Source organism: Pelodiscus sinensis, chromosome 31 (genome assembly GCF_049634645.1).
Source record: "Pelodiscus sinensis isolate JC-2024 chromosome 31, ASM4963464v1, whole genome shotgun sequence".
In the NCBI taxonomy this organism is placed as follows: domain Eukaryota; kingdom Metazoa; phylum Chordata; order Testudines; family Trionychidae; genus Pelodiscus; species Pelodiscus sinensis.
Window position 1 is genome coordinate 2,438,047 of NC_134741.1, and position 24,749 is coordinate 2,462,795.

General features: G+C 50.0%; 1 protein-coding gene across 3 annotated transcripts; it reads left to right on the forward strand.

The window, feature by feature from the left end:
- Positions 1-1,296: 1,296 nt before the first annotated feature.
- On the forward strand, positions 1,297-21,964 carry LOC142821609 (uncharacterized). 3 transcript variants are annotated; one of them, XM_075913113.1, is made up of 3 exons: positions 1,297-1,618; positions 12,299-12,492; positions 14,140-21,964. In XM_075913113.1, exons 1-3 carry the CDS (start codon positions 1,335-1,337, stop codon positions 15,600-15,602), a joined length of 1,941 nt encoding a protein of 646 aa, XP_075769228.1. In that variant the 5' UTR covers positions 1,297-1,334; the 3' UTR covers positions 15,603-21,964. The 3 variants fall into 3 exon arrangements, with proteins under 3 accessions (XP_075769228.1, XP_075769229.1, XP_075769230.1); XM_075913114.1 differs by lacking the exon at positions 1,297-1,618 and adding an exon at positions 13,748-13,861 and having other exon boundaries at positions 12,358-12,492; XM_075913115.1 differs by lacking the exon at positions 1,297-1,618 and adding an exon at positions 13,748-13,861 and having other exon boundaries at positions 12,358-12,492; positions 14,143-21,964.
- Positions 21,965-24,749: the final 2,785 nt, after the last annotated feature.

The following is a 24,749-nucleotide window of genomic DNA, read 5'->3' on the forward strand; positions in this document are numbered from 1 at the left end:
GCGGAGGATAGGCAGACACAGAGGCATCTGCAGCTGTCCCATGTAGGCTGGTGCTACAGGACACACAGAGCTGGCGTCTCTGTTCCCTTGGGCCAGGCAGGAGCGCACCATGTGCATGTGTATGTCCGGCTGGTGCATTCATCCGGAGAGTAACTCTCATTCCCTTCTCTTGGCCAGTAAATCATTCATGACTGTGCCATAGACTGGCTGCAGGCACTGGATTTGCTTTCATCCCAGAGGTGCCAGTGACTTGGCTCCAGCTTCTGGCCAGGGTGGGGTGGCAGTGCCCAGGGGGAATGGGGAGGAGCAGAGGTGCCAGGACAGACTTGCCCATATTCAACAGTGGGAGGGGGCCCTTGGCCTTCTGTTCTGGTGCCCCCGAGGGGGATGGGCAAAGGTAGAGGTCACTCATTGTCACAAGTGTATCCTGTATCCATGGCAATATTGCACCTCTGCCCTAGGGGCTGGTGACAGGAAGGGTGTGGCAGGGAGGGGCAGCAGCACATGGGGCTGGGAATGTCCCAGCCACCAGCACCTCCCAACCCTGGAGGAAAGGCTGGGGAGATTCTGGAGGGGAAAATGACAAACACCTACCCCATCCCAACCGCTGGGCCAGTCAGTGGGGGAGACAGGCCCCACTGGGGTGGGAATGTTCCAGCTCCTAGTGCACTGCCCAGGGGCTGCAGGGTGGGGGCTGGCAGAAGCAGCAAAGGGGAGGCAGCTCCCACCAGCTCCCACCAGCAACTCCAGAAGCAGGGAGACCTGGGGGTAAGAGGAACTGGGGAAGGTGGTTCCTGCAGCCCAGGGGTGGGACAGAGCAGCTGAGCCCAGAGCGTCTGTCTGCAGGGAGGGAGCCTGGGGGGAACTTTGGTGTGAAATCGACCCAACCCCCTTTGGAAACCTCCCCCATCGCCCCTCTCGGCTGAAGACTCACGTCCCCGCCCCCCTCCCCCGAGTGCCTGGTGGCCAATGGGGGCTGCGCCTGAAGGCAGCTGCACATGGAGACTCCCCCCTCATCCCCCTCCCCACCTAGGGATTGCGGCCAGAGGGGAGGTGAACCAGGAAAGTACCGCACCCCTCCCTCCTCCTGTGCAGAGCCTGCTCCCCGCCCCAGACCCTGTCCCTCTGCCCCCAGAATCCCTCCCACACCCACATTCCCTCCCAGAGCTCAACCACGCCCCCTCCTGCTCCCAGAGCCTGCACCCCGATCTCCTGACACGCCCCCCGTCCTGCCGCGAGGGGTATGTCCGGGAGGGCCGCGGGGGCAGCGCGCGGAGAGTGGTTACCTGTGAGATTGGGTTACGTGCGGGGGGAGAGTAATCGGGGCACGGAGCATGCGCGGTAGCGCCGCTGCCACTGTTCTCTACAGGCGCGTGTCCGGACGCTGGTACCGCGGAGAAAGCGGCTCCGGCCGCCCCTCCCCCCGTGCGTCTGACTGGGGCGCCTCCCGCCGGACCCGAGGGAACGACCCGGCCCCGCCTGGCTCCCCCGCTCGCCTCTGCCGGAGGAACCGCCCAGCGGCCCCTGGGCTGGAACACGGGGGGCGACTGTGGCCCTGGGCAAGCGCCCGAAGGGGGCGAACTCTGAGACCAGCTGCTGGTTCCGCTGCAAACCCGGGGTGCGTGCGTGCGGGGCGGTCACATGGGGGCAGAGGGGACCCCGGGCGGGGGGACCTATCCGTGGTGTTTGCAAACCGGCCCGTGGGGCGGGGCAGAGGTTTCCCGGGGGGGACATCTCAGGGCCCTTTCCAGGGCTGGGATCTGACGGGCACAACGTACCCAGGGCGACGCTTCCCTGCTGGGTGAGGGGAGCTCGCCTGCTAGCGGGGCTGGACGCAGGGAAATGTTTTAGCAGCAGCCTCTGCAAACCCGCAGTGGCCAGGCCTGGCTCTAGGGCTGGAAGAATCTCTGTTCGGTTTCTGGCTCACGATGTCGAGCAGGGGCAGGGAACCTAGGGCCCGGGGCTTGCCTGGCTCTGGCCACTGAAGCTCAGGGAACCCTCAAATATTGGAGAGCCTGCACTGGCTTTCACTCCTTGGGGCTTGGCCCACTCCCTGGGGTCTAGCCAATCAAAATCTACTAGACTGGACCTCCCCCCCCGCCCCCCCCCGCCCCAGTGTGCTGAATGTGTGGAGTTAGGGGCCACATCAGGGAGGGTTTTACATTTTTTTCCTTCTCACTTCTTGGATGTGAGTGTGCAGCCCCTACCCCCCCCCCCCAACTTTGTTTGTGGAGGGAATATGATGCATGAAATTGTAGGGGAGGCAAAACTTGTGCAGGGGCCAAACTGACCAGGTGGGTGTGGAGATCACACAACTGGCTGCAGAGCCAAGAGAGGGGCCAAAGGGTAAAATTAGGACAGGTAGCATGGTTAAAAACAGGATCTGCGCCCTGCCAGAAAAAAATTCCTGAAGGGGGGGCATTTGCAGTGTTTATAAAAATATAGGAGAGGAGACAGAAGGTTTTCTCCCTGCCAAGATGGAGGGTGGCAGCGCCCACCTCCCAGGGCTGTGTGGGTGGCCAGTGCCTGGAGAAGGTGCCTCTTCCCTTCCTGATAGGTGGGTGCTGCCCAAGGGGTGAGATTCAGTGGCTGAGCGCTGCCTGGGAGAGCTGTTGTTTTGCCTCCTGCCCAGCACTCTAGTTAGTGAGCAGACATCCCAGGCTAAAGGAACAGGGCTTGATTTAAGCCCGGCTGCAGGGTCCTGGCTTGTTCTTAAAATGGGTAAATTGTCCCATATTTTCTTTCTCCCTCCCCATCAGCAGTGGTGGGTCCTGCTGCTGCCAGATCCCTGCTCCCCAGCCACCCGCACGCCAGCAGGAAGTGGGGATTCCAGTGGCTGCTCCCCCAGTTGGTCCATCTGTACAGCCTCTGCTGGTTGTACTGATCTAGAACAACGTATCCTCTTCTCCTGCCCCCAAGCGCCTCCCCTTTGCTTACGCTATCATAGAACTGGAAGAGACCTCAGAAGGTCATCAAGTCCAGCTGCCTGCTCTAGGCAGGACCAATCTCAACTAAATCAACCCAGCCAGGGCTTTGTCGAGCCGAGACTTAAACACCTTTTGGGATGGAGACTCCACTACTTCCCTAGGTAACCCATTCCAGTGCTTCACCACTCTCCTAGTGAAATAGTTTTTCCTAATATCCAACCTGGATCTTTCCCACCACAACTTGAGACCATTGCTCCTTGTTCTGCCATCCGTCACTACTGAGAACAGCCTTTCTCCAGCCTCTTTGGAACCTCCCTTCAGGAAGTTGAAGGCTGCTGTCAAATCCCCCCTCACTCTTCTCTTTTGCAGACTAAACAGACCCAATTCCCTCAGCCTCTCCTCATAGGTCATATGCTCCAGCCTCCTAATCATTTTGGTTGTCATCCGCTGGACCCTCTCCAATGTGTCCACATCCTTTTTGTAGTGGGGGGGCCCAGAACTGGACATAATACTCCAGATGTGGCCTCACCAGAACCGAATAAAGGGGAATAATCACATCTCTGGATCTGCTGGTAATGCTCCTCTTAAAGCAACCTAATATGCCATTAGCCTTCTTGGCTACAAGGGCACACTGTTGACTCATATCCACCTTCTCATCCACTGTAACCCCCAGGTCCTTTTCTGCAGATCTACTACTAAGCTGGTTGGTCCCCAGCCTGTAACAATGCTTGGGATTCTTCTGTCCCAAGTGCAGGACTCTACATTGGCAACAGCTTTTCATATGGACCCATGGGGAGGAGACCCACTGGATGTACTCACACTCACACTCACCAAACCAACCATCAACTTCAGCCTGGGCCTGTCCACACAAGAGATCTGCTTCCTGTACATGATAGTAGTAATCACTGATGGCCACATGAACACCAACCTATTCCAGACACCTACTGACTCCTCTTCTTACTTATATGCCTTATGCTTCCATCCAGGACACGTCACATGAGCCATTGTTTGCAGCCTGGCCCTAAGATCCAATTGGCTCTGCTCCCATCCCACAGACAGACACACCCACCATATCTTTATCATCCACTCTTAACACTGACACGTAAGAACGGCCATACTGGGTCAGACCAAAGGTCCATCTAGCCCAATATCCTGTCTGCCGACAGTGGCCAGCAGCAAGTGCCCCAGAGAGGGTGGACCGAAGAAAATGATCAAGCGATTTGTCTCCTGCCATCCCTCTCCAGCCTCTGACAAACAGAGGCCAAGGACACCATTTTATCCCCTGGCTAATAGCCTTTTATGGACCTAACCTCCATGAAATTATCTAGCTTCTCTTTAAACTCTATTATAGTCCTAGCCTTCACAGCCTCCTCTGGCAAGGAGTTCCACATGTTGACTACACGCTGTGTGAAGAATAACTTTCTTTTATTAGTTTTAAACCTGCTCCCCATTAATTTCACTTGGTGTCCTCTAGTTCTTCTATTTAGGGAACTAATAAATAACTTTTCTTTATCTGCCCTCTCCACACCACTCATGATTTTATATACCTCTATCATATCCCCCCTCAGTCTCCTCTTTTCTAAACTGAAAAGTCCCAGTCGCTTTAACCTCTCCTCATATGGGACCCGTTCCAAACCCCTAATCATTTTAGTTGCCCTTTTCTGAACCCTTTCCAAGGCCAAAATATCTTTTTTGAGGTGAGGGGACAACATCTGTACACAGTATTCAAGATGTGGGCATACCATAGTTTTATACAGGGGCAGTAAGATATTCTGGGTCTTATTTTCTATCTCTTTCCTAATAATTCCTAGCATCCTATTTGCCTTTTTGACTGCCGCTGCACACTGCGTGGAAGTTCTCAGAGAACTGTCCACGATAACTCCAAGATCTCTTTCCTGATTTGTCGTAGCCAAATTAGCCCCCATCATGTTGTACCTATAGTTGGGGTTATTTTTCCCGATGTGCATTACTTTACACTTATCCACATGAAATTTCATTTGCCATTTTGTTGCCCAATCACTCAGTTTGGTGAGATCTTCTTGGAGTCCCTCACAGTCTGCTTTTGTCTTCACTATCCTAAACAGTTTTGTATCATCTGCAAACTTTACTACCTCACTGCTTACCTCTTTCTCCAGATCATTTATGAATAAGTTGAAAAGGATTGGTCCCAGGACTGACCCTTGGGTACACCACTAGTTACCCCTCTCCAATCTGAAAATTTACCATTTATTCCTACCCTTTGTTTCCTGGCTTTTAACTAGTTCTCAATCCAAGAAAGGACCTTCCCTCTTATCGCATGGCCATGTAATTTACACAAGAGCCTTTGGTGAGGGACCTTGTCAAAGGCTTTCTGAAAAGCCAAGTATACTATATCTACTGGATCCCCCTTGTCCACATGTTTGTTAACCCCTTCAAAGAACTCTTAACAAATTAGTAAGACAGGATTTCCCTTTTCAGAAACCATGTTGACTTTTGTCCAACAAATTATGTTCTTCTACATGCTTCACAATTTTATTCTTTACTATTGTTTCGACTAATTTGCCCGGTACTGAAGTTAGACTTACCAGTCTGTAATTGCCAGGATCGCCTCTAGAGCCCTTTTTAAATATTGGTGTCACGTTGGCTACCTTCCAGTCATTAGGTACGGAAGCCGATTTAAAGGATAGGTTACAAACCACAGATAATAGCTCAGCAATTTCCCATTTGAGTTCTTTTAGAACCCTTGGATGAATGCCATCCGGTCCCGGAGATTTGTTAACATTAAGTTTTTCTATTTGTTCCAAAACCTCCTCTAATGACACTTCAATCCGGGACAGTTCCTCAGATTCATCACACACAAAGGACGGTGCAGATTCAGGAATCTCCCCAACGTCCTCAGCCGTGAAGACTGAAGCAAAGAAATCATTTAGTTTCTCCGCAATGGCTTTATCGTCCTTGATTGCTCCTTTTATAGCTCGATCATCTAGGGGACCCACAGGTTTTTTTAGCCGGCTTCCTGCTTCTAATGTACTTAAAAAACATTTTGTTATTTCTTTTTGAGTTTTTGGCTAGCTGTTCCGCAAAATCTTTTTTTGCTTTTCTTATTACATTTTTACACTTGATTTGACAGTGTTTGTTCCTTTCTATTTATCTCACTAGGATTGGACTTCCACTTCTTAAAAGATACCTTTTTGTCCCTCACTGCTTCTTTTACATGGTGGTTAAGCCACGGTGACTCTTTTTTAGGTCTCTTGCTATGTTTTTTAATTTGGGGTATACATTTAAGTTGGGCCTCTTTTATGGTGTCTTTAAAAAGTTTCCATGCAGCTTTCAGGGATTTGGCTCTAGTCACTGTGCCTTTTAAATTCTGTTTAACTAACCTCCTCATTTTTGAATAATTCCCCTTTTTGAAATTAAATGCCAGTGTGCTGGACTGCTGAGGTGTTCTTCCCACCACAGGAATGTTGAATGTTATTATATTATGGTCACTATTCCCAAGCGGTCCTGTAATGGTTATATCCTGGACCTGATCCTGTGCTCCACTCAGGACTAAATAGAGAATTGCCTCTCCCCTTGTGGGTTCCTGCACCAGCTGCTCCAAGAAGCAGTCATTTAAGCCATTGAGAAATTTTATCTCCGCTTGTCTTCCTGAGGTGACATGTATCCAGTCAAAATCGGGGTAATTAAAATCCCCCATTATTATAGAGTTCTTTATTTTGGTAGCCTCTCTAATCTCCCTTAGCATTTCAATGTCACTATCACTGTCCTGGTCAGGTGCTCGGTAATATATCCCTACTGCTAATTTCTTATTATTGGAGCATGGAATTACTATCCATAGCGATTCTATTGAACATGTTGATTCACTAAATATTTTTATTTCATTTGATTCTACATTATCTTTCACATACAATGCCACTCCGCCACCCACCTGGCCTGCTCTATCCTTTCTATATATTTTATATCCCGGTATGATTGTGTCCCACAGATTTTCCTCATTCCACCAGGTTTCAGTTTGTCAATCTTCTCATTTAATACGAGGTACTCTAGTTCACCCATCTTATTAGTCATACTCCTAGCATTTGTGTACAAGCACTTTAAAAATTTGCCACTGCTTATTTGTCTCCCTTCCCTGATGCATTGGATTCTTTGTATGCGGTTGTTTGTCTACTCTGGCCCATGGTTTGCCCTCTCCCCTCCTCTCTTTCTGACTACAGCTTAGAGAATCTCTATCAGTGGATTCTCCTCTAAGAGAAGTCTCCCTCCGATTTACGTGCATCTCCGCACCAATCGGCTTTCCCCCATCTCTTAGTTTAAAAACTGCTCTGCGGCCTTTTTATTGTTTAGTGCCGGCAGTCTGGTTCCACCCTGGTTTAGGTGGAGCCCATCCTTCCTGTATAGGCTCCCCCTCTCCCAAAAGTGTCCCCAGTTCCTAATAAATCTAAACCCATCTTCCCTACACCATCGTCTCATCCACGCATTGAGACTCTGAAGCTCCGCCTGCCTACCTGGCCCTGCGCATGGAACTAGAAGAATTTCCGAGAATGCCACCATAGAGGTCCTGGATTTCAGTCTCTTTCCTAGCAGCCTAAATTTGGCCTCCAGGACATCTCTCCTACCCTTTCCTATGTCATTGGTACCTACATGTACCACGACCACTGGCTCCTCCCCAGCACTACACATAAGTCTATCTAGATGCCTCGAGAGATCCGCAACCTTCACACCAGGCAGGCAAGTGACCTTACGGTTCTCCCGGTCATCACAAACCCAACTATCTATGTTTCTAATGATCGAATCACCCACTACTAACACCTGCCTCTTCCTAACTGGCATTCCCTCCCCCTCAGAGGTATCCTCAGTGCGAGAGGATACCGCAACATCCTCTGGGAGGAGGGTCCCAACTACGGGATGGTTTCCCTCTGCTCCCATTGAATGCTCTGTTCCCTTGAGACTTTCATCCTCGTTAAGAGCACTGGGGCTTTCAGACTGGAGGTGGGACAGTACTACAGTGTCCTGAAAAGTCTCATCAACATAGCTCTCTACCTCCCTTAGCTCCTCCAGTTCAGCCACCCTGGCCTCCAAAATCCGAACTCGGTCTCTGAGGGTCAGGAGCTCCTTGCATCGGGTGTACACATACGCCACCCGCCCACAGGGCAGGTAATCATACATGTTACACTCAACACAATAAACAGGATAGACTCCACTCTGCTGCTGGGCTTCTGCCTCCATTTTTCTAATGAATAAGTTTAAGTATATACTGGGATTCTTTTAAAACCTCTGGACTATAGATTATTCTAAGAGTTATGTTTTAAAGTAGGTCAGAAGTCACTAGTGCCCTCTAGCCTCCCCCTCTAAACTCCCTCTCCAAACTCTCCTGTTAGCTGTTTCTGTTCGCGCTCTGAGACCAGGCGAATAGAAGTGGAAACACAGGAGAGGATTGCTAAAGCAAAGGCCCCACCAACTGACCATCCCACTCCCATGAATGTTCCAGTTCCTGTTCAATATCCCAGGAAAATCCAGACCCAGAGAGTAGAAAAACAACAGAGACTGTATCCTCCCAGGAGTTCAGTGTACAACTGGGTGGGTATGAGATATAATTGTGGCATGGCTAATATGTGTAATTGGGCTGGTATCTTCACCCAGCCCCAGAACATGTATGAGTGTAAATCTTCTGTGTTGCCTGTAGTTAACAGGGAGATTTGTGAAAGGAGTGAGTGTGAATCTGAGTTTTCTGTGGCTAGTCAGTACTATTGGGAGCCTGGCAGTTTGGCTGCTTGGAGGGGCAGTATGCCTATGGGGGAAGGGTTTCTTCCCAGTTCTTTGTCTACAGGAAGTGCCTGTCAGCTTGGGATGTCTGAGGAGAGTGCTGTGGGTCCAGATTTATTTCTGGAGACAGCTGAAGCCCAGAAAGGGGAGGACCTAGGTTTGTGTCTGCTGGGGACAGTGGTGCTGTAACTGGGGTGGGCTCAGTCAGTATCATGTCAGAAACTCAGGGATCAGACCAGACTGGTGCTTGTGTGTTACCTGTTGCTGGGAGGGAGGCGAGTGACTCTGTATGATCAGGGTACTACCCTAGCCAGGACACCCGGGGAGCAGCAGGGTGCGTGGGACCTACAGACAGTATGGAAGTGTGTAGTAGTCTAGAAAGCTTCAAGGGGGAGGGAGATGTGTCTGATCTCCCCCCAGATGAGTGTCTGTGTTTTCCTGAAAAGGGATTGTGTGGAGACTTGCCTGTTCAGGGGGTTAAGGAAACTCCAGGGGAGTTGATGATGGCTCAGCAGTTTGCTGTGCCTGAAGGGGGTGAAGGTGACTTGGGTATGGAAAGATCAATGTGGACAAGGGTGAGGAAGTTGCAGAGGGATTGGAGGTTGTTTCAGGTGGAGTGGAAGCAGCCAGGGAGATGAAACAGCCCTCTGGTGACCAAGTGACTGTGTTTGACCAGCTTGCTGGGAAGTGTGGGTTGCTGGAAAAAAAAGTGTTTCCAGTCTGAATCTGCGAAGGAACCAGAGATCCATAAGTCTATCAGGCCAGTAATCTACCCAGACCTGTTTCTGTGAGGCAGTGGCCTACTTGGAAAACTAGATTGAAAACAGCGGGGTGCCAGATTAATGTCTGGACTGCTTGCTTCATGATTAGCTGTGGGGAGCAAGGGAATTCCATAGCCATTGTGAGCAGGGGAGACACACTCAGACAGCCCTTTGTCTTTGGGATAGGGAGTTCTGAATTTGAACATACAGTGCAAAGGGGAGGGGCAAGACTTGTGTTTGCCCAGGAAGGCTGCAACTTTTTAAATCTAAAAGGCCAGAATTGTCAGTGTACACTTGGGATGGATTTGTTCCTACTACTGTTAACTTTCATAACCACTGTACTGCTGGTACTAAGAATTGTAACAATGTCCATTGTACATAATCCTGTGCCAAAACCCTAGAAACTGTTAAGAAATGTACCCAAGGACACACTGTATGTTAAAAAGCCTTGTGACACTGGTATTTCACTGTTGATACCTGTACTTAGTTTTAGAGCTTCTCATCTGAGAAAGGGCATTCCAAAATTGGTGTGCTATGTGAAAGGGGAAACTGAGGCACAACTACATTTTGTTTTCATGGCTAAGTGCCAAGATACCTACATTATGGGGAATAAGGTTACATACATTGTCCCAGTGTTAACTGGATTTCAAACCATTGCCAAAGCTGGCTCGGAGCAAGGGCATTGCTGTACCCACTAATGGGTGTTGGGTCCAAATTTTGTGAAAAGGGGCCCATGTAAGGTGTCTAATGAAAGCTTGTTCTCTGCTGATTCTATGTATGATACTTGTGTACATGTGTGATGTTTATATATTAAGTTATGGAATGGACTCTGTTCTTGTATATTATTTTTTTTTTCTGTCTGGAAGGAAGCAATGGAAATGGACTGCTTGCATATGACCAGTTCCAGTTGGAAGATGCAAGGAACATCAAAGGGCCCTCTGAGGCTGACAATAAAGACTATTAAGCTAGATGTTTGTACTAGCCAGCCTGCATCAAGCACTCGGTGATTTATGTATGACAAGTGTTCTCATTAACAGGGCTCACCAAACCACGGCGAGCCCCGCTCGCCAGCCACGCTCGCCAGCCACGCTGTCCGGCGATCTGCGCATGTGCAGATTGCCTAAGCCCGGCTCTTCCAGGTTACAATCTACTCGCCACAGGCGAGTAGTTTGTATAATTTGTAGAGCCCTGCTCATTAACAATCTTACTCTTAACCTTTTCTTTCTTTTATTAATATATCTTTAGAGTTTAGATTCTAAAGGATTGGCCCAGGGTGCTCTTGTGGGTAAGATCTAAAGTGAAAATTGGCCTGGAACTGTGGCTGAGTCCTTTGAACCAGGAGGATCTGTTTGGAGTTGGTGAGTGTGAGTTTTATAACCTCTCACCTGTGTGTGAGGCCTAAGTCTGATAGTGACACAGGGAAGTTGGGATGTCTAAGGGCTTTTGCTGGTGAGGCTTCCTGCTGGCCACAGTGTCAGCTGAAGTGCTCTGTGTTACTGGAGGGCTGCGTTGGGTAAGGACCCCAGTTGAGGGCAGTAAGTAGCCCTGGTTTTAAGCAATTAGCCCTGAGCTGATGCCCTCAGCAGTGCCAAGACCTGGCCTGGTGTATGATAGTGGTGTATTCCACAGGAGGCACAGAACCTAGTCAATTGAACTTTGGATCAGGACCTCATGCTACTCTACATTTGATTTTGAGACTGATAGTTTGATTGGTTAACGAGACGGTTCTGGACCCAATTACTTAAAACACTCTCTGTATGTCAGTTGTGATAATCCACAGATGTGGAAATACTTTTCATGTATTTCAATAGTCTAGTAAGATGTGCATGTACTTATTTACTATGTTTTATCTCAGACCTCCAGGAAGAAATCACATCCAGTGTAGCCAGAAGCTGTCCAGCACTGTCTGTGATTTGGTGCATGTGTCATGATCATGAGGGTTAGCCAGGAGCCTGGGAACTAAGGGGTTAACCTTACCTAAGTCAGGTAGATTCAGCCAATAGCAATGTAGGTAGGAATTTCAAACTGGGACAAAGGAATTTTTGGTTTTTCCCTCCTTTGTCCTGGGCAGTTCCCTCCAGCTACTGAAGGAGACAGACCTGTCTCTCTCTCCAAGAAATAATTCTTCACTCTTCTGTAAGTAGGGTAAAGTTTAAATCAATCCTTTAGGTTTTATTGTTTTATGGTTTGGGAAATGGGATCTGATGTCTGTGTACTTTAAAAAAATGTTTTAGCTTCCCTTTGTAACTAAGTTCTAGGCCCATGGTGGAGTTTCTCCATGAGTATTACTTTATTACTTTTCCATCTAGTCATTATGCTTGCAACAGGAATATTGTGGTGATAATAAAAGTTCTTTCTCTTTCCTTTTTATTAACCTGGTATTGTTAATGGTTGTGTCCTGGTTTGTACTTTAGGGGTGAGATTTCCAAAGTGATCTCTCCCCTGATTTTCATATCAATACTTGTGTGGTGGCAGTGGAGATTTTTATCCCCAAAATCTAGGTTGTTAAGATTTTAGGGAGAAGTTTTATACCAAAGCCTGGTAGATAAGGTTCTGGGGTACTTTTGCTGGCCTCCACTTCTGCATTTATTGTGCCAGAGAGGAGAAGGAGCCATGACAGTCCTACTACACTGTGATGCCAAAATCGAGGTTTTTTTAAAATCAATTCTCTCTTTTTTTTTTGCAAGGCTCAGAGTACAGATGTAAGTGACTAATCAGGTAGTTGCATACCTGAGCAGCATATTCTTATCGGGTAGTCGAGTCACTGCTCAACTAGTCACTTCCCTCCCGCCTCGTTGCCAGAATGGGGCATGAAAAGGATTAAAGCCACTTCTGATATTTCTCTAATTCCCCTTCTCTCTCTAACAGGCTACAGCTGTCTGTCTCCAGCTCAGCCCCTGGCCTGCAGAGCCAGGGACAGGAAATGGCTGTGATGGAGCCGGTGACCTTCGAGGCGGTGGCTGTGTATTTCTCTGAGGAGGAATGGGCTCTGTTGGACCCAGGCCAGAGAGCCCTCTACTGGGATGTGATGCAGGAGAATTATGAGGCTGTGAGCTGGCTGGGTAAGGATTCCTGTCCGCTTGGGTAACAGAAGCTGGATGGGCTCTGAGGAAGCTGGGTAGGGCTATGTTCAGGGTCCCCCATTGCCCCCACACCCAATAATCCTGTCTCCTGTGTGAGAGACTGTCCCCTCCATGGTCCCTCCCAGGGGAAACAGGTTCAGGGACATAACAGTGGTGCTGCTCTTCCCACAGCTAAGGTCTCCATGTACTTCCCCACATTTTGCCCATGTTGTGCCTTGGCCAGAGGTGTCAGTGGAAGGGTTCAGGCCGGAATGGTAGGTACCAGAGTTATGGAGCTGGGTGCGGCTGCTGTTAGTACTGCCGAGTCCCCTTTTGCTATTGTGCTGAGTCGCTGGAAGGAAGATGCTGACTCAGAGTCCCTTCCTGCTTCTGGTATATTCTGTGCAGCGCAGAGGGGCACCAAATGGCAGGGTGCCTGGGAAACCACACACAAACCTGGGAAACCACACACAGGCTGCTGCTGGTACTACAGAACCCAGGCTACCGAGGAGCAGCTGAGCTGCAGGGACACCTACAAGCAGCAGAGAAGCAGCACAGCCACTCTCTACCCTGTGCGACCACAGGAACTGCCCTGGTCAGATGTGGGGGCAACAACTGTTCTGAGCAGCTGGCAGGACCCACCTGGGCACAGGCAGTTGGGATCAGGAGTGTGGAACATAGGCAGGGCCTGAAGCAACCAGCCAAGGCTTCATTTTGCTATTCAGACAACTTCCTCTGCCTCCTTCTGGCCCAAGAGGAGCATCTGAGCTAAACAGCAGGGTGAGCCAAGCCCCCCAGCCAGGAACTTTGTGGACAGAGTCCTTGGGGAGCTAGAGCTCTGCTTGGTCCTTTCTCTCCAAGCCTAGTGACTTGCCATGTGGCAAGTGCAGTCTGAGTCCTGTCTGGGGACCTCAGAGTCAGACCTGCCAGCCCTCACTAGAACTCCTCTTCTGAGCAATATGTTTATGGCCTGGGATGGGGGGGATAGAACGGGTCATGAGGGAGACTTAGCTGTACTCTGGAGAGTGCAGCAGAGTGCTCAGCTCCCTTGGGAAACTAGCAGGGCCTTTCCAACGTGGGAGGAAGCATAGTTCCTGCAGGTGAGTGTGTCCTGGGTTCTTGTACCAGCCAGAGCTCAGTCTCTGCAAGGTGGGGAAGGAGCCTCTCTGGGTGGGCGACTCAGATCCTGGGTCTGGAAGCAGTAATGGCACAGACCTAAATGAACAAGATCAACTCTTAATTGCTCCCCAAAAAGGATTTCCAGACTCCAGAGCTCATGTACTCTCCTGGGTGGAGCGAGGGGAGGAGCTGCAGATTCCAGATCTCTAGGGCTGTGAAGAAGCGGAGATCATAAGTGATGCCCACACAGGTGAACAATCAACTAAACTGACTCTAACTAATTTCTGTGTCCTCAGAGCAGTTGTCACTTGTGCATTTTCATCACATCTCACCCTTCAGCCTGTCTTCAACTCCAGTCTGAGGGTGGTGATTGGGGAAAGGGTTGTGGGGAATGAGGGTGAACTCAGCTCATGATTATTCAATCTTTCCAGCTATTCTTTGGGCATGTTCTCCCTTTTCTAGTTCTCTTTTAGAGTTTTCTGTTAGCTCAGCGAAGGGAATGATTCCAGACCGGATTCTCTGTTCCAGCAGGTGATGGGAGGCCGACTGAGAGCCATAAGAAGAGTCTTCAGCAGGAAGGACTAGAGCGAATGGCTCCATGTGGGATGTTGTTGAGAAGAACTGAAGGGCATATTTCTCAAAGCCCTGAGCAAGGAGAGACCTGTGAGAGACAGCATAGCCCACAAAGGCAGCTGGGAAACCATCCAGGAGAGGGGCAGGGTAAATCCAGTCACAGAAACAGAGGGTTGAAAACAAAGACAGAAACTGTTCAAGAGCAAATCCTCCATCAACAGTCCCTCTGCGCTTGCAGTAACTGTGCAACTCTTATTAAACATGGAAGAGCCCACACAGGAGAGAAACCTTTCAGCTGCTCTGACTGTGGAAAATACTTCAGTTACAAGTCACAGTTTGTTATTCATAGGAGAACCCACACAGGGGATAAACCCTTCAGCTGCTCTGACTGTGGGAAAAGTTTCAGTCAGAGCTCACATCTTCTTATCCATAGGAGAATCCACACAGGAGAGAAACCCTTTAGTTGCTCTGACTGTGGAAAATGCTTCAGTCACAGGTCACACCTTGTTATCCATAGGAGAACCCACACAGGGGAGAAACCCTTCAGCTGCTCTGTCTGTGGGAAAAGCTTCAGTGACCGTTCAGGCCTTGTTGCACATAGAAGAACGCACACAGGAGAGAAACCATTCAGTTGCTCTGACTGTGGTAAAAACTTCAGTCGGAGGTCAGACCTTGTTATCCATTGGACAACTCACACAGGAGAAAAACCCTTCAACTGCTCTGACTGTGGGAAAAGCTTCAGTCAGAGCTCAAATCTTCATATCCATAGGAGAACCCATACAGGAGAGAAACCCTTCAGCTGCTCTGACTGTGCAAAATGCTTCAGTCACAGGTCACACCTTGTTATCCATAGGAGAACCCACACAGGAGAGAAACCCTTCAGCTGCTCTGACTGTGGGAAAAGCTTCAGTGACAGTTCAAGACTTGTTGCACATAGGAGAACCCACACAGGGGAGAAACCCTTCAGCTGCTCTGACTGTGGGGAAAGCTTCATTCAGAGGTCACATCTTGTTAGACATAGGAGAACCCACACAGGGGAGAAACCCTTCAGCTGCTCTGACTGTGGGAAAAGTTTCAGTCGGAGCTCAAGCCTTGTTGCACATAGGAGAACCCACACAGGAGAGAAACCCTTCAGCTGTTCTGACTGTAGGAAAAGCTTCAGTCGGAGCTCAGGCCTTGTTGCACATAGGAGAACCCACACAGGGGATAAACCCTTCAGCTGCTCTGACTGTGGGGAAAGCTTCATTCAGAGGTCACATCTTGTTAGACATAGGAGAATGCACACAGGAGAGAAACCCTTCAGCTGCTCTGACTGTGGGAAAAGCTTTAGTCAGAGCTCAAATCTTGTTGCACATAGGAGAACACACGCAGGGGAGAAAGCCTATACTAGAGGTGGGCACAAGCCTCTCAATGGGTAGGATCCAGCCTGCCTAGGGCTTTGATCCTGCCTGGGAGGCAGTGCCAGGCACTGCCCTCCAATGGGCATGTGCTGCCTGGGAAGGAGCTTAACCCCACCCCTTTTCCTGCTGTGTAGCCAGTGGAAAGGAGGCAATGCTGAGGCTCTGCCACATGACCTGGGGCTAGCCCCGGAGGCTGGAGGCATGGTTGCCACTGTACCTGTGGCCTTCAAGGGCAACTCATGGCCACAGCCATAGAATCTTGTGCCTCTGGTGCCATGTGGCCATGGCAGGGGTATATCTGGGGCTGGCTTATGTTGTGTGGCTGTGGCAGCGGCATCTCTGGCCCTGGGCCACATGGCTATGGTAGTGGTGTCACTGGCCTCTGTGGCTAGCCCTAGACTGTGTGGCTGCCACAGCAGCAGAGCCTCCCTCTCGGTCCACCAGGACAGTGTGTCTGGAAATGTTGCTGCAAGGGGGCACAAAGCCAGGTAATGTTCCCCCTCATCCCCAAACCCTCCCCACTCCACTTGTGTTCTACAGTTCTAATTTTATTGTTAGCGGCTTTACTTAAAAAAAAGAAAAAGGTTTAGTTATTTCGTTCTAGGTCCTAATGCAATACTCTGCTTGGACCTCATAATGCCTGATTCACCAGGTTTTAAGAAGTGCTCCCTTTGCCATGAGGCCATGCTGGCGTCAGATGGCCATTCAGCCTGCATTTGTTGCCTGGGAGAGGTGCATGTCCTACAAAAGTGGATGTATTGCTCCAAGCTAGCAGCCAGGGCACATAGGGACAGGGAGATCACCTCAAGATCTTGTTTGATAAAGCCTTACAGCCTTCAGATCCCCTCCACCCTCAAACTCAGAGGTGGGTATGGCACAGAAGCGAAGCGCTCTGGGGGTGGCCACAGTGAAGAGAGGCAGAGTGTCCCCCACACACTCTTCACCTGCTGATCCGAGCAGCAGAGTCAGCAGAGGGGATAAACTGGGTACCTCCGGTGCTGCCCCATGGCTTCAAAAGCATCCCTGGCCACCAAATCTAAAAAGCTGCTGACCCCGTCTCCGAGTAGCAGTTCACCACCAGTGCCAAGATCAACACCGGCCCTGGGTACCCAAACTGAGACTCACTCCCAACCATCCTCAGCACCAGTGCTAATGCGACCATCAGCACCGCCCACATCTTTACTACTATTGGCACCAGGGCACTCAGTATCAACATTGGTGCCGCACCCTTTGGCGCCGCAGATAGCAGAACTGCAGACATTGGCACCAAAGGTACCACACAATGTGGGTGCAGGGTTAACTTCAGAGTGGCACCACATTGACACTGAGGAAAGCCGCTAATGAGACATACAGTCGTCAGTCCTATTTCCCCATCTCCGACTTTCTCTCTTTCTCCCTCACTGCCTATACATCATTCTCCTATACAAAGTTGTTGAAAAGGGATGTAGATTGTAAATGCTTTGAACACTAAGGAGAGGGGACCACCTCATAGAAGTGTAAAGGGTTTATTTATTAAGTTAAAACTGGGAAAAGAGGGAGATCTCACTCATATACTCAATAGTCTCAGGCAGGATGATAAGGCAAGCAGAAGGCAGTTCATGTTATCTGATCTTCCCATATTGACTCTTGAGCTGGTCCGCTGGCCAGGCGATCTGAGCATAGGACATTCTCTGGGAGGCTCCACTTGATGGTCAACCCCTTGTGGCTGTATCCCTCTCTCCTTTAAGGATTGGCCACATACAACTTCTGGATCCCTGGGCCTCTCAGGGCTGTGTGCACTGTTGTTTTCTCCTGCTGTTTACCTCAGAGTTTTCCCGCCTATTGTGTCCACCTCAGACAGTCTTCTGCACTCACTCAAGGAAGAGATAGGGGGTTAACAGATAACACTTTAAGGCTATGTCTACACTGGCAGCTTCTTGCACAAGAACAGTCATTCTTGAGCAAAATCTTGTCTGCTGTCTACACTGCACGTGCATTCTTGAGCCAGTAAATTTACAGTATAACATTGCAAAACAGGGCTTCTTCCAGAAGTTATTCTTTTCCTCACAAGGAATAAGCCCTCTTGCGTAAGAACTCTTCCACAAGAGGGCAGTATAGACAGGCAACATGAATTTCTTGTGCAAGAAGTCCCTATGGTTAAAATGGCCATTCGAGCTTTCTTGTGCAAGAGAGCTTCCACACTGCCATGGATGCTCTTGTGCAAAAGCACATGCCAGTGTTGACGCACTCTTGTGGAAGACTTTTTGCACAAGAACTCTTCTGCAAAACAGTTCTTGCGCAAGAAGCTGCCAGTATAGATGTAACCTAACAGTTTAGGGAGCCAAATAGCATCGTTAAAAGGTGAGAGAGAGAGCAGTGTACATTTTAACTCTTTCCTTGCTCCTCCTTTGTCTCCAACAGTAACTCAGGGACTCTGCTGCTGATCATGCAATAGAAGCACGTTGTGTTTAAACAGCTGCGGTATGAATGTACCTGAAAGTCATAAAGATCAGTGGATCTGTGTTAAAGGCAAGTGGCCCTTAATTAGAACCCCAATGTATGTTGTGTGCACACTGAAAGGTAGGAATGTGCACCAGGCAGTCTGATAATGGCATCTATGGTATGTTTGTAACAGGCTCCTGCCTATCTCCAGTCACATTTTCTGTCCCATATCCGAGCAATTTCCCCTGCCAATGCAATAGGCACTAGGCCATTTTTGCCCAGCTGGACATGGTTCCTGTTCTTCTGCACAGCACAGCACAGCCCATGGAGACCAAAGACCTGCCACTGGGCATTCAGATCACACCTTGGTTTAAATGAAATTAAAGAATCCCCAGACAATGGAATCCACTCTGTAATGGAACTGGAGAGGCAAATGTTCCTACTAAATAGACACTTGCCTAAGGGGGCACTTAGACTGCAATCAAACACCCTATTGCTGAGCTATACCCTCAGGCTACATCTACATTGACCTGTCTACACTGACCACGAGTACTTGTGCAAGAACACTGACGTTCTAATGTATAAAATCAGTGCTTCTTGCGCAAATACTCTGACGCTCCTGCTCAGGGATAAGCCCTCTTGCACAACTGTTCTTGTGCAAGAGGCCAGTGTAGACAGGGAACATCAATTTCTTGGGCAAGAAAGCCCGATGTTTAAAATGGCCATTGGAGCTTTCTTGTGCACGAGAGCGTCTACACTGGCATGGATGCTCTTGCACAAAAGCACATCTTTTGTGCAAAGGCACATGCCAGTGTAGACGCTCGCTTACTCAAATACTCAACACAAAAACTCTTGCGTTAAAGAGTATTTGTGCAAAATCTTGCCAATATAGACGTAGCCTCAGAGAATCCTCATTCTGTATCCAGTGTTGGGAAGTGGACAGGGAACAAGAGGCTTTTGTACACACCTCTGATAGGATGAACCCTTAGGCTATGTCTTACAGTGGTGGGTTCTTGTGCAAGAACATGGCAGTTTGGACGCTCTCTTGTGCAAGAAAGCTCTGATGGCCATTTTAGCCATAGGGCTTTCTTGCTCAAGAAACCCCTGCTGTGGGTCCACACTGCCTTCTTGCGCAAGAGCTCCTGCACAAGAGGGCTTACACCTGTTAGAAAAGAGCATAGCTCTTATGCAAGAAGCCCTCTCTTTCCATGCCCTACTATAAATCTTGCACAAGAGTGGGCAGGCAGTGTGGATGCTCTGTGGAAGAACAGCCATTCTGATTTCAGACTGTGACTGGTCCTAACAAGGAATTTGTCCTGAAAAGAGCAGAACTGGGGCAGGACAGAGAGTCATGAGAAATGAAGCAGCTAGAGGAACACCAGGAGTACAGAGCTGAGAGTCACAGGTATCCCCCCAAAGGCATTAGCTCTAGGTCACCTGGTGTAATGGGCAGTACTTAGGACTCTGAATCCTGCAATGAGGGTTCAAATCTCATTTGGACCTACAAGGGCTTCCCCCCTCATGTTTTAAGGCTTCCTTTCTCTCAGGTTTAACAAATAGGTTTTTTTCTCCTGCTGGGTGTCTGAGGCCCACTAGAGCTTGATCTCCAAACTGAGCAGACTCATGTGAGGGGCCTGATGCCATCACAGCTGCAGGGCAGGTCACCCACCCAGCCCCTGACCTTAGCCCATGTGGGGAGGCAGCCAGACAGTGTAAGCAGAACAGAGTGTTGCAGGGAAGGGGCAACTCTATTGCTCCGCCCACCTTGTTGCTGAGCCCACAACATCCCTGCAGCTGCCCCAGGCTCCTTTCTGAAAGGGCCACTTGTGCAACTGTTTCCTGTGGGCTGGGTAGCTCTGCTGCCATGCTGATGGAGGGAAGAGACTGGGCAGCAAGACCCGGCTGGCAAGAGGGTTTTGCTGCTGCTGCTGTAGCTGAAGGAAAAGGGTCCCTCCTCCAACCAGCAGCTCCCAAGTGCAGAGTCCTGAGTCTTTGGCTGGGCGGGTCATTAAGCAGATGAGGGGCTGAGCTGCCGCACAGCTTAGAGGAATCTGGGCTCTGGGTTAGGAGTGAGGGGCTCTGTGGGGCTGGGAGAAACCCAGGCAGGTAGCAGGAGCTGAAACTCAGGAGTGAGGGCACCACAGGGCTAGGCTGGCAGAGGCTTCACAACAGGAGTCAGCAGCAGCATGGAGCTGGGGGTTGCCCAGGCATGGAGCAGGGGGCTGTGTATTGGGAGTGAGGGCACCACAGGGCTAGGCTGGCAGAGGCTTCACAACAGGAGTCAGCAGCAGCATGGAGCTGGGGGTTGCCCAGGCATGGAGCAGGGGGCTGTGTATTGGGAGTGAGGGCACCACAAGGCTGGACTGGCAGGGAAGCAAATAGCATCAGGAGTCTTTCCACCAGGGTCTAGCTGCCCAATTTCCTCCCCACGGTGCTGGACCTCTGACCACTTCAGCCACCAGGTCAGCCTGGGAGCTAAGGCAAGAATGGGGGGAGGAAGTGAGTCAAATGGGGTGGGGGAATGCTTGTCTTGCCTTTTTGGGCAGTGCATGACACTATCCCTTGTGTGTGGCATGGCTGCCAAGCACCTTGGACAGAGAATTACAGGCCAAGAACATCAACTTGTAATAGCCAAAGTAACTCAGATCAGTGTGCATTGTACTGAAGCTCTAAAGGTCCTTCATTCAATCCCATGTTTTGGCATTTCTCTAGGTGCAATAGCATCCTCTTCCAAAATTTCACTTGCTTGTGTGTGGGTGGTGCTAGTGCATTGTCTCATCAAATCACACATTTTGGGGTTCTGTGTGTGGCCCACCCAGAGACGGCCTGTGCCTATAGGCAAACTCAGAAGTGGCAGCCCTGGAGGAAGGCTTCCCTGTGCCACAGGAGGAGTGAGTTGTCCGTGGAGGAGGAGCACAGGGGAGGCACACACCGGCTTCCCCTGCGCCGCAGGAGGGGAGTTCAGCCCCGGGGGAGGCACGCGCTGGCTTCCCCTGTGCTGCCGGAGGGGGGTTTGGTCCCAGAAGAGGTGGATGTGGGGGTTCCCTGCCCTGCATGAGGGGGGTGTTGGCCCCAGGGAGGCACACGCTGGCTTCCCCTGCGCCATGGGGGGGAGGGTTTGGCCTTGGGAGAGGCATGCACAGGGGTTCCCTGCGCCTCAGGAGGAGGGGGGTTGGTCCTGGGAGAGGTGTGCACCAGCTTCCCTTTGGGGGGGCAGAATCCTGGGAGGAGGTGAGTGCAGTGGACTCTCTCCCCACACTGGCACCCTGTTCCCTCTCCCCAGCCCCCCCCCAGCCACAGAACTCCATCCCCAGTCCCCCTCTCCCCAGCCACAGAACTCCATCCCCAGCCTCCCTTTCCCCAGCAATGTAGTAATGGCAGTTAAAGCAGGATAGCATAATGGACTATTTTGGATTTGTAGTAATAAAAATTATAATTAACATTTGTAATGCATTTTTATTTGAAATTGTACTGAAATATCGTCTAACTGTTGTGTACAAATCTCTTCTGAAAATTTCGTGTTTCTATTTTAATCTGATCTCAGAAACATTGGTTGGATGGACAAACCGAATAATTATGCCTGTTTAAATAAATATGCTTAAAAAACATTACATGGAAAATAGAGGCAAAATGTTTCCCAGTTTATGAAAAACCTCAGCCTATATCTGCCATTGGGTGTGTGTGTGTGTGTGTTGATTTCATGGTTTGCCTAGGGCGCCAGTTGCTGGCAGCTAGTTTAGGGCTGCCCCTGGGCCCACCAGACTATATTTCTTTATTATTATACACATCAAAGAGAAGACAGATTCGAACAAATTACAGGCCCCAAAGGCAGGGGCTGATTTGATGCTGAACCCCCTGGCTCAGCAACAAGACCCCCGAACTTCCCCTGAGCTCTGGGAGCCAGGTTTGGTGTTTGAATTCTGTGGGGCAGGTGACTTTAGGCTGGAAAAAACTGAGCCCCCATGTGTCCCTGGTGGTCTAGTGGCTAGGATTTAGCATGGTCGTTGCTGTGGTTTGGGTTTGATTCCCAGTCAGAGAAAATAACCTCAGGGTATATTTACTCAGCATGCTCACTTTGACAAAATAAGTTATTTTGAATTTTTTTTATATAGTGCATGCACACTACAGGGAAGCCTCAAGATTAGTCTGAGGCAGGCTCCCCTAATGTGGATGCACTATTTAGAGCCCCAGAAAGCACTGGGGTGTTGTTACTTTCAATTGCCCTAGATAGGAGCTATTTTGAAATAGCAGCAGTAGAGTGTCCACACGACCACTATTTTGAAATAGCTATTTTGGAAGAGGCATTATCCCTCGTGCAATGAGGTTTACAGATTTTGAAATAAACCATCCGCTATTTTGAATCTATTTAGAATTGGTGGGTAGACACTCACATTATTATTTCTAAATAACGCTGCTGTGTAGTTGGGGCTGCCAGGGAGGGGCCTCATTGCTAGAGCCTCCTGGGCAGGTTCTTACTACAGAGACTTGTCCCAAAGCAGGATGAATGCTCAGTCCAACACTGAGTGTTGCTCAGCACTAGGGTGAGACAGGGAAGAACAAAAGAGTCTAACGGTGCCTGTAGCCTTTCAGGACAAACCCTGGCCCCACCCCCAAGTACCAGCCCTTCTCTCCACCCTTAGTCCTGGGGCTGCCCCTTTCCAGAAGTGTGATGGTGAAAAATGCTACTGCCACTTTGCTACCTCTGCCTCTCACTGACATTCATAGATGTTCTTTTCTGCTGTCCTGTCTCTGGTCTCTGCCTCACCCTTTTCCCATCCCCTGGTCCTGTCTGGCTCTGGCTCCCTCCCAGCTGTCTGGCTGCCTCCAGCATGGGCTGAGCTCAGGGGCTGGATGGGTGACCTGCTCTATGAGTGCCTCCTATCAGCCTGCTCAGTCACTCTCAGGGCACTGATTGTGCTCAACTGGCACTCTGCCAGCCAATCAGCTTTGTAAAGATGAACATGGAAGTGGAAGCAAAGGGCCAGGGATCTTGAGTTACATCAGCAAGGAAGCAACCAAGGCCTCACCCCTAGGGAGCTAGTTGGAGATCATGTGGAGCAAGCCACTGCCTCCCCCCTGTATAGCAGGCACTTTCCCAGTGGGGCAACTCTGCCCCCCTGGGGCCTGTCTCCATCACTCCTGTCACTGCCAGGCAAAAGGAGGCTGAGTCTTAGCAGTTTTCTGCCCCGGCATCGCTGGCTTTTGGGGAGACCAAGTAGAAAGAGGGAGGAAGCTAGTGGAGGCACTTAACCCTCTGTCTGTCTCTGCCTGTGAGAAGGAAAGTGGGGATTTCCCCTATCACTGGAGAATGTGGGAATTCATTCCACTGCCTCTTACATGATACGCAAGCATTCTACCACTGGAGCTAATTCCCCTGCTGTAGAATCACCAGCTCTCTTGGTGGTTCTTACCTTCTCCACAGGGATGTCTTGTCTTCTAGGTTAGTTAGTCATAGGAAAGGAGAATGCTCCAACAAGGCGCCTCCTCACATTTATGATTGTGACCCTAATTTTCTCCCTGGCTTCAAGGGCAACTCTCAAGAAGAAGACTCCCTGCAGCAAAGTCATGGGGGTCTCCGAGGTTGCCCCTGCTCTGCAGCCTGTTCCACCTGTCCATTGTCATGGACTCCCAGTGAGGTCCTCTTGGGACTCACCAAAACAGGCCCGGTGTCCAGGAACCCCAGATAGATGTGCACAGTCGCACACTAGCAGCAGCTGTTGTGGGACTCTAGAAATCTCCCCCTAAATCTAATTCCCCATGTGCAAGACACCAGTCAAAGCCAGGACTCCAGAGAGTATCAAACAGAACATGTTGGGTGGATACATGTCTGTTTGGGGTAAGTTCTTCAGGCCCACATCCCAGGCACATACTGTAGCACAAAGACACTGAGGCTTTGTCTACACTGGCGGCTTCTTGCGCAAGAACATCTTGCGCAAGTGTTCTTTCGCAAGATGTCTTGCACAAGAAAACGTCCACACTGCCATGTGCGAGCTGTGCTTTTGCACAAGAGTGCCCATGGCAGTGTGGATGCTCTCTTGTGCAAGAAAGCTCTGATGGCCATTTTAGCCATAGGGCTTTCTTGCGCAAGAAATCCCTGCTGAGCATCCACACTGCTCTCTTGCACAAGAGCTCCTGCACAAGAGGGCTTACACCTGTTAAAAAAGAGCGTAGCTCTTGTGCAAGAAGCCCTCTCTTACCACGCCGTACTGTAAATTTACTTGCGCAAGAGCGGGCGAGCAGTGTGGACGCTCTGCAGATTCTTGTGCAAGAACGGCCATACTTGTGCAAGAAGCCGTGAGTGTAGACATAGCCAAAGTGTGTTGCAGGGATAAGCATTAGCCCTGTTCAAGCACTGCCCTGCAGAAGAGATACCCCTGGTATGGAGCCCAACAAACTCAGAAGCCAACAACTCAGGATCCCCAAGCGCACTGACACAGACTCCCTGGCACAGGAGAAACCCAAGTCTCGGTTCTGCCGGCCACCAGTTTCCCCTCTTCCATTTCTTGTCAGCTCACTGCAAAACATGTCGCAACTGTAGGTGAGGGTGAGTGTGGATAAGCCCAGCTGTGCTGTAGAGTGGCTGTGAGGTAGGGAAAGAGAGGTGCTCCCTTGGCCTCTCCAAGCAACTCACACATGTAAGAAAACTAGTTAAAAATACTAGCATGGGTGTCAGGATGGCTGAGTGGTCTAAGATGCTAGACTTAAGGGCCTGTCTTTCTTGCAATTGTGTGTTCTGATCTCCAA